This window comes from Acipenser ruthenus, chromosome 1, assembly GCF_902713425.1.
Source record: "Acipenser ruthenus chromosome 1, fAciRut3.2 maternal haplotype, whole genome shotgun sequence".
In the NCBI taxonomy this organism is placed as follows: domain Eukaryota; kingdom Metazoa; phylum Chordata; class Actinopteri; order Acipenseriformes; family Acipenseridae; genus Acipenser; species Acipenser ruthenus.
Window position 1 is genome coordinate 47,993,103 of NC_081189.1, and position 13,460 is coordinate 48,006,562.

The following is a 13,460-nucleotide window of genomic DNA, read 5'->3' on the forward strand; positions in this document are numbered from 1 at the left end:
ACTTTAATTCAGAACAGACTGTTATTGCGATCTTTCCAATGTGCCTAGTAAATTGTTTTACTAGTAAAAATGTTGTCGGGATCTTTATTAAAAGCTACATTATCTGTGGTAAAAATCGAGAACACGTCATTGCAATATTAATAACATGTTTTTCATATTTAATAATAGGTTAACTTTAGGCTGTGTAATTTACAAAGATTACATTTAATCGCTGGCTACTTTATATTATAGGTTTTCTTTGTACATGTACTTGCAATATATTTTCAAATATTAGCGAAAGAGAAATAAATACAATACATGCATTATTTTGTGCATGGGTTATGACATAAGCAGAAACAATGTATCACTTGTCGTGTGATTTACTTTTATGTGCAATTAGATTTGTGTTTAAAATGCAATAACTTTCTAATACGACATATTATCTATTAGTTAATAATAGGTGTTAAGTTTAATACCCAGTTTACAAAAGACGTGGCAAACTCTCACCAGAGTTGTCATTTTTAATCTGTAATCGCCATGTACATTTATACATGTACATGGCGATTATGCTTCCCTTTAGCAAATGTCAGCACTCCGTTTTAGTAAGGAAGCAAGTATCACTATTTTTAGGCTTTTATAGTGCTCAGAAATATTATCTACTTAGTTTTATTGAATGTTTAAACAGGTCCACAAAATCCTAATTTTATTCCATAACCTACCCAGGAAAAATACGTAAATTCTCAGCGATTTAATTAGACCCATAGTTATAATATACCTATGAAAACAGGAAAAATTAATGGTCTTTTCTAATTACTAGATTAGTACTGTAAATCGAAAAATGCTGTTAACTAGTGAAACACAATGTTATTAGTTAACAACTGTGAAAATGCACCAACTAAACATGGTAGGTCCAAAAACAGGTTATGCTTTTGGAAAACAAAACTAAGGTTCCAAACAAAATAATAAAAAAAGCAATTGTCAACAAAAGTCATGCATTTCTTCAAACAAATGCAGTCATGTAGAGAGAAAACAGATTTTTGTTTTTAAACTGAACTCAAATTTCATCGTTGAACACTTGAGCAGGATATGTGTGTCTTGTGTGGTACTGAATCTAGCCAGAATAAGCACATTGTTTTGAAATGAATATTTCCAAGAGATAATTTGTGGAAAGTAGAAAGGGAATATTTATATCAGGCAGTCAAAAATGACTTTTAGCAAAATGTTTAGTGTTTAGTGTAGTAGTCTGTTTGTGTTAATCAGCTGTAAGACAATTAAAGCTTGTTGACGGGCACTCGCTGTATGATATGAACACACTCAATAGGTCTGAGGTAGGGAATCCAATTCCAGACACTTCCCAATCCCAGGAGTTAGGGTTTGATTTTAATTTTTAATCCTGGGATTCCATTTTTGTAATAATAATAATAATAATAATAATAATAATAATAATAATAATAATAATAATAATATTGTACTTTTGCTTTTATTAATAATTACTGGTGTGGAGGCGTGGGGTAATGCACTCACATGACAAAGGAGTTCTTCAATGAATTAAATAATGAAGAAAAACACATAAAAGCATTGCAAGTAAAGAGAACAAGAAAAAGAAAAAAAAAATCACACACAAAAAATAACATCTGTAGCATCAGTGAGTTCTGATTTTACTCTGTCATGATTATAAATGTACATAAAATAAAGTAAGAGTTATTAAGAGTTTGTTTTCTGCTTTCGTTTTCTTTCCTGGGAGGGATAAGCTGTACCGTAATGAGTATAAGAGCAGCACATTTAAAATTATTAACACAGTGAAGAAAGCACCCATGTTGTATATCCCATTGTTTTACACTGTTTCAATATTTTTAACTGAACAGCAACTGTCAACTGGGAAAGGTAGGTATTTATACAGTGACACAGCAAATGTGTCAACAGGAACAGGTGTTTATAAAGCGACACAGCCTCTGTGTCATTGAATACAGGTGATTATATACTGACACAGCCTCTGTGTCATAGAATACAGCATGATCATATACTTACACAGCCTCTGTGTCATTGAATACAGGTATTTATATACTGACACAGCCTCTGTGTCATTGAATACAGGTGATTATATACTGACACAGCCTCTGTGTCATTGAATACAGGTGATTATATACTGACGCAGCCTCTGTGTCATTGAATACAGGTGATTATATACTGACACAGCCTCTGTGTCATTGAATACAGGTGATTATATACTGACACAGCCTCTGTGTCAATGAGTACAGGTGATTGTATACTGACACAGCCTCTGTGTCAATGAGTACAGGTCATGTTATGGTGACACAGCCACTGTGTCAACAGGGACAGGTGTCCTTAATGCATGGAGAAAAATTATATAAAGTACAATGTCGCATATCCGACCCCCTGTGGACTGGAGTATAGACGGATATGTAAAAAAGTCGCATTTGCATCTATAGAAAAAGCATTTACACATCCATATTTACACATTTAAACATGGGGACACATTTTGTAAACAAAGATTAATTAGTAAACAAGATTAATTAGGCTACAAATACACAGTGTTGCTATGCGGTTTGCTATAAGCCACCTCCACACAAAGATTAAAAAAAAAAAAAAATGGTAAATGTACAGTAACCTGCAACTGATGGCTTCTTTCTTAACTCTAGTCCCTGCCTCCCTGGTTCTGCTTTATTAATCTCTCTGTCACGGTACTTTGCGCTCATTCTTGATATTGCCAACAGCCGATAAGCAGCTCGGTTTGAATATTGCTTCGGATATTTTAAACAAACGGCCTGTAAGCACTGCATTTATGAAGCTTGCTTTGTTTAATTCAAATGCATTTCAAAGCTACGACACGCTGCCAATATTTACAAGCATGCGCCCCATCACATAAACACATTGCACAAAAAAAAAGCTTTCTCGACTGGTGTATTGAAACGTCACTGCTACATGCAGCTGACTGACACACGCACACAGCCTGCCTCTAAAGGGGAACGCACCAAAAAGCTGATTGCTATAACGCTTTCTTTCTGTTTCTATCGCGGAAGCTACATTTGCTGGCAATGCCATGACTCTCGTAGCCTACTTTTAATATTTATTTATTTAGCGAGGTGGTTAATTGATCAGGGAGGTTATGTGACTGTCGGATATACGACCTTCCACTGTATGTGATTATAAATTATTACCATTGTATTGTTCACCATACAGCAGTAAAAATGGTTTAGTACTTTAAATTGAATAGGAACAACTTTTCATATATTATATATATATATATATATACACACACACACATACACTTATATACAGACGTGCTCAAATTTGTTGGTACCCCTCCACAAAAAACGAAGAATGCACAATTTTCTCTGAAATAACTTGAAACTGACAAAAGTAATTGCCATCCACCATTGTTTATTCCATATTTAATAGAAATCAGACTTTGCTTTTGATTTTTTATTCAACATAATATTGTAAATAAGAAAACAAATGAAAATGGCATGGACAAAAATGATGGGACCGCCAACCTAATATTTTGGTGCACAACCTTTAGAGGCAATCACTGCAATCAAATGTTTTCTGTAGCTCTCAATGAGACTTCTGCACCTGTTAACAGGTAGTTTGGCCCACTCTTCCTGAGCAAACTGCTCCAGCTGTCTCAGGTTTGATGGGTGCCTTCTCCAGACTGCAAGTTTCAGCTCTTTCCATAGATGTTCGATAGGATTCAGATCAGGATTCATAGAAGGCCACTTCAGAATAGTCCAATGTTTTGTTCTTATCCATTCTTGGGTGCTTTTAGCTGTGTGTTTTGGGTCATTATCCTGTTGGAGGACCCATGACCTGCGATTGAGACAGAGCTTTCTGACACTGGGCAGTACGTTTCGCTCCAGAATGCCTTGATAGTCTTGAGATTTCATTGTGCCCTGCACAGATTCAAGGCACCCTGTGCCAGGCAGAGCAAAGCAGCCCCAAAACATAACCGAGCCTCCTCCATGTTTCACTGTAGGTATGGTGTTCTTTTCTTTGAAAGCTTCATTTTTTCGTCTGTGAACATAGAGCTGTTGTGACTTGCCAAAAAGCTCCAGTTTTGACTCATCTGTCCAAAGGACATTCTCCCAGAAGGATTGTGGCTTGTCAATATGCATTTTAGCAAATTCCAGTCTGGCTTTTTTATGTTTTTCTGTCAAAAGTGGAGTCCTCCTGGGTCTTCTTCCATGGAGCCCACTTTCGCTTCACCTTGGAGTTCCGCTTGTATCTCTTTGGCAGTTATCCTTGGTTCTTTTTCTACCATTCGCACTATCCTTCTGTTCACTCTGGGGTCGATTTTCCTCTTGCGGCCGCGCCCAGGGAGGTTGGCTACAGTTCCATGGACCTTAAACTTCTTAATAATATTTGCAACTGTTGTCACAGGAACATCAAGCTGCTTGGAGATGGTCTTGTAGCCTTTACCTTTACCTTTACCATGCTTGTCTATTATTTTCTTTCTGATCTCCTCAGACAACTCTCTCCTTTGCTTTCTCTGGTCCATGTTCAGTGTGGTGCACACAATGATACCAAACAGCACAGTGACTAATTTTCTCCATTTAAATAGGCTGAATGACTGATTACAAGATTGGAGACGTGTGATACTAATTAAAGAAACTAATTAGTTTGAAATATCACTATAATCCAATTATTTATTATCTTTTCTAAGGGGTACCAACAAATGTGTCCAGGCCATTTTAGAATATCTTTGTAGAATAAGCAATAATTCATCTCTTTTCACAGCTTCTTTGCTTTATTCTATGACATACCAAAGGCATACAAGTATACATGATAAAATAGCTTTTAATTTCATCACTTTTCAGGAGGAATGAAGCATTATTTCAATGAGCTGTAAGGGTACCAACAAATTTGAGCACGTCTGTACATATAAACACAGACACTTTTTTCTTTGTTATATATATACTAACAGTAGACCGTTCGCATAACAGCAAGACGGGATTCTAAGCACTGTTTGTTGCCTTCATCTACGTGTGCTTTAATATTTTTTCTGCATTCAGCAACAGCTGTTTTTTAAGCGAAGATTCTTGAAAAACTGTACATCCGGGTGTGTTTTTTTTTTTTTTGCACAGCAGCTCTTTCACACACAGTACATCTTGCCGTCTCGATAAACAAGCTCTGTTTGAAATAAAATTAAAAGGGACCAGAATTAGGCTTAGGCAAGATATGAAGGTAAAAGCAAAGATTGTTTTGCAATTATCATCTTTTTCTGAGTTTAATTATGAAACAGAATCAGCTAAATTTGTCACCTGATTAAAAATAAAACCTTCAAGCCCTACTTGTGTGTGTGTGTTCGCATTTACTTTTTCCAAAATACTTTATTTCTTAGCAATATGGACCTCTGTTAATATGGGTCATAACACATTATTTTAAAATAAAATACAGTGCGTGGTGGGATACTATCGTATACATTTCCAATGTTCATTTGTTTACTCATTTATTTTGTTTATTTTTATATTTGTTTACATATTTGTTTATATGTATTTAATTATTCATTTATTTGCTAATTTACTTTATTTTTATTTATTAAGTTATTTACTGGCATTAAAATACATAATAAAGTAATGACATTAATACAAAAATACATCAATACAAAATTGTATTCATATAAAAATTATATATATAGAAGTTGTTCCTATTCAATTTATTGTGATAAATTACTAAACCATTTTTTTTTTATTGGTGTATGGTGAACAATACAATGGGAATAATTTATAATCACATATATAATTTTTTCCATGCATTCAGGACACCTGTCGACACGGTGGCTGTGTCAATATATATTCACTTGCAATTGGTGACACTGGCCGTGTCACCATAACATGACCTGTACTCACTGACACAGACGCTGTGTCAGTATACAAACGCCTGTTCTCATTGACACAGAGGCTCTGTCTGCACATAAACACCTGTATGACACAGTGGCTGTGTCACTATATAATCACCTGTTCAAAGTATAGAAATATTTCAGTTTTGAGGTAGCTGGTGATGGCATGGAATAGCAAAACAATATAACAAAACCTTGTTTTTCTAAATGGATATTGTGAAGCAAAGCACCACTAAGTTAAATTAATTGCTTTTCTTACGTAAATATCTGGTTAACGTCTATATGTATATATATTCGTCATATTGCATTTGTGTTACTATATTTTTCTGTGTTTTGGAAGACTTCGATATTATCGATATCAAAATACGTGCACGATATCGATATACAATTTTCATATCGATGCCCACCCCTAGTAATAATTAACTTCAGCCTGGTTTCTGCCTTCAGTGTACAACTTTTTTTTCCAGCTGGCGAAGGGTTAAGCTTTAAACGGTTCCTGTCAATCATGTGTTTTGTTACAGGTAATCTTCCCCAACCATTTAAAATACTCTAGTACAGTTCCAATGCTCCTTGCTGCCTGGACGCTATCTTCAGTCAGGCCTTCACAAAATTGTACATGTCGTTTAAACATTAACACAGTATCTATACATAGTTTAACATATCTGAAATACATTGTATGCAAATCTTTTAAACAAATATTTTAAATTATATTTGAAAATAATTGAAATATTAAAAAATATGTCATTTAATATTAAAATATGTAGATAATGAGTTACACTGACGTTTGTTAAGTAATAAAGCAGAAAATTGTCATCTTGCAACATACATATTCTTTTCCGGTACAATCTTAAAGAAAATTTAACTGAAATGTATTTATTCTAAATATCCAAAAGTCCCAACAATCTAATGCATTGTATATAGAGAACGTTAAATTGATTTTATAAACACAATTGACATGAAAAAGACGAAGCGAATTTTGATCACAACAGCTGCCTAGTAGACAAACGGCTCATCGTTACTTTTCTATTACCGGTGGAGTGTAAACAGCACTGTTGTCAATTATTATTATTATTATTATTATTATTTATTATTATTATCATCATAAGGGGTGTGCTCGTGGCTATGAAAACACATTTTCTGGAGGGGTGTACTCTCTCATGGCTATGAGAACACATTTTCTGGAGGGGTGTACTCTCTCATGGCTATGAGAACACATTTTCTGGAGGGGTGTACGATCTCATGGCTATGAGAACACATTTTCTGGAGGGGTGTACTCTCTCATGACTATGAGAACACATTTTCTGAAGGGGTGTACGATCTCATGGCTATGAAAACAATTTTACATTTTCGAAGGTATACATTTAAACTATTTTACTCTTAATGTGTATTTTATTGAAAAATACTGTAAATAAATGAACAATTCATACACGTTACAGGAAACAAATGTTAAAATATCAAATTCAACAAAAATAAATATAAATCATATTCACTAAAGAAAATATTTGCGCACATTTCGAAAATCTACGATGACAGTTTAAGGCACAGCATGAGCTGCAATACCTATTGTTTGCAATAGTTATTTATACATCCAATGTTTTCAACTGCAAATTGATTAATTTAAAATATATAGATAGCAGATTATTATATATTTTAACATTTTACCTGATGTTGCAATATATTCAAAAAATATATACAAAAAAACCTTGTTAAGGTGTAAAAATACATTCAAATGTATCTTTAGTGTGAAAAAGCAGGAAGAGGTACAACCTATTTATTAATAACATATTTTTATTGATAAATAAACAGCTAAACGTCAATATTAATATACTTGTAGTAGGGGCCACACTCATCTCATGGGGTGCAGTTTCTCATGCTACACCAGGCGTATTAACCCGAGAAAGGGCGCACACAAACTAGGGATAAGCAAAACAATCTTGTTTCAGCTTTTTAAAATGGTATAGTTATTTTATGAATCCCTTGCTTTCCTGTTTTCTTTTATTTAACATTAAACTGGGCAGTTAAATTACAGCACGTAAAAAGTGAAACTGAATTCCCAAACGCATCATAATTTTTTTTTTGTTGTTATTTGTAACTGAATCCATTCTGCCTGCTAGAGCTAATTTTACTGTTTTAAACCCATAATAACATGTGCATTGATTAGTTTCCATCCGTACCGTTCAGTTGGTAATAGCATGTGCAAATCACACATGCCACAGATCCGTGGGTTAGGGTATCTTACCGGGATGGATATGAGAGGATCTACTGTATAGCCTAATTATAGGCGTGTGAACAGGCTGGCTGCAGGGGTGACGTCAGACCAGAAATGAATACAAGGATACGGAATATGGGGTGACACTGAGTCCCAATGTCTGTGCTCAGTAATTATTAAACAGAAAATAAACATTTAACAAAACACAAAAGAAAATGGCATGTTGACCAAGCAAAAAAAACAATAAATAGCAACAAGTAGTACGGTGGTTGCCAAGCCAGCATACATATATTTTTTTAAATCACTTTACCTCCAAACTCCATGACGGTTCTGCACTCTGAACACTTCCCCGTGCAGCCAAAGCTGCAGGTCTTTTATATTGGTGACCGAGGGATTAACTAGCTAACAATTATCCCTCGGTCACATTTTGCACGGGTTTGATAAGATGCGTGACTGTCAGGTAATTATACATTTAGTAGCTGATCAGTCACGCATCTTCACAAGGTAATTCTAAATAATAAAACAATAACAAATAATGGTGGTGACTTTTCGTCCGTGCCGCAAACAATAATAATAAATACACAGAGGGCGGGCACCATGCCACAAGGCGTCATTTACACAGCGGGCATGTCCCTCTCACTTTTTCAATGACATGGAAATGTCTCCCTCACATTGCAGCAGTACTAAAACTTTTATTTCTCAATAATCGATTATAAATCGGTTTAACTGAGTATATAAATCGGTATAGAGTCGCCACTAGAACCCAATGGAAACAGCAATCAACTGTCTCAGCGTTGGCAATGCATTATGGGTGATCTCTGGCAAAGAGGAGAAGGCAGTCTATTGTGAAATTTCTCAATCGTGATACCATTTCCGATGCCTATGGTCTCAGTATTTTCTGTTTTGAACACTGGGACCTTATTGTTGAAGAGTGACTGTGAAATACCCACTCCTTTCCTCCGAACTACCGCAAAAGTGCCAATATGAATGATAAACATTTATTTTTAATTGTATTCCTACATGCCCCACCTACAGAAACTGCCCCGTACACTTTTGAAGTCAAAGTTATGTCACTGAGGGGCTCCCAAGTGGCGCATCCAGTAAAAGCACTCGCATTGAGTGCAAGATGCGCCCTATAGCCTGGAGGTCGCTGGCTCGAGTCCAGGCTATTCCTTTGCCGTCTGAGGACGGGAGCTCCCAGGGGGCGGCGCACAAAGAGGGAGGGACATGGCTGACGGCACCCGCTTCACGTCACTGCAGTAGTAAGCTGCTTCCATCTGACGAGACATCATGCTCATCAACCCGAACACACACAGCCACTCATGCGCAGGACTGCGCTTTGATTTTTAGTACACATGCACACTGCCAAAATAATATTGTAATCCGATCACCACGTTTACAAGGCAGTGAGATCGTGCCATGTAAACGCACTGAATGGCTTTTTAATGTGTCTTTGTAAACCTGTAATTCCTCCCTAGGGGATACAATCTCTCTGGATCATAAAGTCACTCACTAAGCATAAACTGTTATAAAAATGACTTACTGGAGGAGGCACACTGCACACAGGGTAGTGCTGTCCACTGAATACCACCGAACATCCTGGCACCTGCTGTGTATTGCATGCTGGGATATGCGGGCCTGTGCAAAGTGGAATCCCATGTGGAGCTACTGTGGTGACCGTGTAAGAGACTGGAACTGTGCCCTGATGAATCTGTCAAAAAAAACAAACAAACAAAAAAAACAAACTGAATTTGGAAGGGTTTAAGGTGAGGATTCCACATTTAAAACAAGATGTTTCACCTGTGTACACTAATTCCATGATTCTTTAAAGCACTGTTACAGTGTGTTTAGCACATTGTCTCATACCTGCTCATGGATGTCCACCATGACTGTGCTCGGCTGCGGGGGGTGGGCAGCAGGGTGCAGTAGGCGCGGGGAGACACTGGGGGGGTGGAAGGCGCGAGGCTCCTCCATACTCGGCTGCTGTCCATACGTGAGGTGGTGGTAGTTCTCGTCCTGGCTGATTGAGTTGTGTCGTGGCATCCGATCCCTCCTCCCCCGCTGACGCCTAACAGGAGGGCTGCAAAGACAGCACACTATTAGCACTAAGAAACTACAAGCTTATCTTTACAAGACACAAGAGGAAGACAATATAAAGTTGATATTTCATGTTTCATGAAAATAAACAAAGGGTCACATTTAAGTCAAGAGGTTTCAGACAGCAATATTAATTTTATTATGGCAAAATTACATATTCATACTATTGCTCTCTAACTTGTTCAGACCTACACTTCCAACCCCTGTACTGTAGCTGTTAAGGGTATAATTTCAATACCTGATAATTACATTTTTATTTTTGCTTAGTTTTCACCCATTTAAAAGCATTGTTCAGACTTAAGCTGCAGGATTCGGCCACAAAACACTAGTACAGTATGTACACAATACAGAAAGTCACGCATGCTGGCACTAGTGTAGCACATGTGCCAAACTGTATTAGAAAACAGTTTGCTTATAGTCAGGAATGACAACTCTAAAGAAACTGTTTGCATGTCTAAGTGGTGGGATTCTGAAAAATATAGCATTACACGTCCCCACGTGTTGCTACAGCTATTGAAATAACGTGCCTGTAATTTTTATTTCTGTTGTTAACCTGCCAAGTTTTTACACTTATACATTTAAAGTCTCTCTCAAAGGTCTTTTCAAGATGTCTGCTTTGTGCACGGGTATGAGATCAGAGGTGTGTCCTCTCCCTGGACACTGCCGGGAGACATACATTCGTTTCCTACCTGTATTCCTGAGGAGACATGCCCCAATGAAGCTGCGGCAGTGACATTCTTCTGGGGTTTTTGTGTGTAGGCATTTCTGTACATTTCGCCACAATTCTGTTTTAAATCCTCCGTATCTTAACTGTAATACAGCTTGAAATCCCGCTAACAAGCCTCCATCCTGATTGTAATCTTGTTTTAAATCTTGCAAGCAGAGTCTCTAATAGAAATGTAGTAATGTGCTGTCATTCAGTAGATGGGATGGGTTTAAAGTATTGAGAATAAATCAATGATAGATGCAAGTCAGGAAGGTGGGACATTGCACAGTAGCACTGGGAAATGTATTTATTTTTATTTTTGTAGCAGGTTTTATTTTTTTATGGGAAAAGGGTAAAGTCAACGTGAATTGATTAACCATTTCCACAGTTTTTCTGGTGTTTTCTGGTGTTTATTGGCTATCCACCAATTTCATTTTTTTTGTATCGGGGGTGTTCTATCGGTTAAAACCAAAAATCAGAAGCCCTAGACATATTGTATTATATTTCCTATGTTCATCTACAAGTTTAAAACTGTGAAAAAAACAACTGTGTACAATTCTTCCCATACCATAGACCATGTTTATTTCGTTTTCATCCCTTCATCTAAAAGCGAGACTAGTTGGAATTATTCTCCAGGGTAGCCCCAATGGTGTCAAACTATTTGAAAAAAATGTAACGTTATGCGGTAGCCTAATAAATACATTGCCGATCTAGGCTTTTAAATAAAATTATCAAACCATCCGATGTATTTATATTTCAAAAGTACGAAAGCGGATCTTCTTCAGATCAGCTTCTGGTAAAGTGAATTTTCTGCATCCTGATGGGGTCGTATTTTGGCTTGGGGCCCCCAACACAGATATAGATATAGATATATAGACTTAATCTTAAAGGCATTCATGCACGGAAAAGCTTTTTCTAAGTCTAAAAGAAGAAGAGATTTCTGAGTGTGCAACCAACCTCGTCTCAACGACAATGAGCAGCGAAACATTATAATTTTACAAATCTACAATTGTAAAAAATGTAAAAATTGAGATATTTTCTTTCTTTGTGAGTTTTGTCTGGTTTGTTAGGTATAGGCAAAGAGAGTGTGAGTTACAGGCATCATTATACATTGATATTATTGAGCATTATCGTATACACATGATTAAAAAATACAACTACTGCCATCCCATCATATCAACGCAATACCTGGAACAATGAACAGCAAACAAAAAAAGATAATTGTGATCGCCCTGCTCTACCAGAGAAAAAAAAAAAAAATGTAAGATCGCTGTGGGTTCATGACATCCTCACAAAGCGAAAAAGGTACGGCGAATATCATCAGCTGATACAGGAGCTCCGGTTTGATGAAGGCAGATTTCAAACCTACTTAATGTTGTATTACACAACTCTGGAAAATCAGAAATTAGAACCACAAGCTTTTCCTCCATTTTATTTATTTTTTTATTTCTTCCTCACAAAGGAGCCTCCTACTTTCCCCTGATTGGCTGCTGACAGTTTACGTCACGGTGCGGCATGGCAGAAGTTGAAAATATTGTATCTCCTGCGCGCCGCTTGAGTGCTGCTTCCCTCTGCCGCTGCGTGTGACCACCTTCATTGAAAACAATTGCTTTTGACGCGCCCGGTGTGAACGCCCCTTTAGTGCAGGGTTTAAAAAGGCCAAGGTCCTCCAACATATTTAAAAGGGGCAACGTTTCCTAAAACCAGCACTTAAAAGGGAAACGGCAAACATACATTTAAACTTTAGTTTTATTATTAGACACAAATTTTGAATGCCTGGCCAGGCTAACAGTGGTGCGCTTCAATGGACCACTCAATAATTTTGTGTGATGGGTGTCAAGTTGGCCAGCTCATAGACAGTCCTACTTAGACTGGGCTTGACCATGGGACTTCGCTTCATAGCAGACAAAAAATTGTTCGGCCTGCTTCCAGCTTTTCGTCCTGTCAATATAGTATGACTGGGCCCACACTCAGCATAGCGTATGGACAGGGGCAGACTGGTTGGGTCACAGGCCAGGATGCTAGTGTACAAGTACAGGCCACTTTTCTGAAATCATCTCTAGACAACCATAGAAATTAAAACCACATAAATAGTTCACAACTACCACTATAAAGCATAACCCAGAACAATGATGCTGACTCCTGTGAAATGTTATAGAAAATGTTTTGCTTAGGATTACACAACACACCCATACTTGTTGCCAACAGTTAGAAATATTTTTTCTATCATGTACAAATTTTTAATTTATACAATAATAATAATAATAATAATAATAATAAATACTGTACTCACTTCTCTGACTGTTGCTACTGCTGCCTTGGTCTCTGACTGCTACTGCTGCTGATTTGATGTCTCTGACTGTTACTGCTGCTGACTTGAGGTCTATGACTGTTACTGCTGCTGACTTGAGGTGTCTCACTGCTACTACTGCTTTCTAGGAGTCTGTGACTAATATTTCAAGGTTGAGAGATGACATATCAGATGTGTGATGAAAATTTAAGTAGAGCAAACGTTTAATTTCCCGTGAAGCACACAGACGTTTGATAACCTCATCATATGTGATTGTAACCTCTTTTTCAATGTTCAGAAGCATAAGAGCCTCAAGACGGTC

The 13,460-nt window shown here is 37.0% G+C and overlaps 1 protein-coding gene across 4 annotated transcripts in view; it reads right to left on the reverse strand.

The window, feature by feature from the left end:
* The window catches only part of LOC117421124 (E3 ubiquitin-protein ligase RNF38), a 182,296-nt gene that overhangs the window by 25,348 nt on the left and 143,488 nt on the right, over positions 1-13,460 (reverse strand). For all 4 annotated transcript variants that reach the window (XM_034035086.3, XM_034035087.3, XM_034035088.3 and 1 more), the window contains 2 exons: positions 9,912-10,125; positions 9,589-9,756 (listed from right to left, as the gene is read on the reverse strand). In XM_034035086.3, the coding sequence (XP_033890977.1) occupies positions 9,589-9,756; positions 9,912-10,125 (382 nt within the window). The remainder of the gene's footprint in view (positions 1-9,588; positions 9,757-9,911; positions 10,126-13,460) is intronic.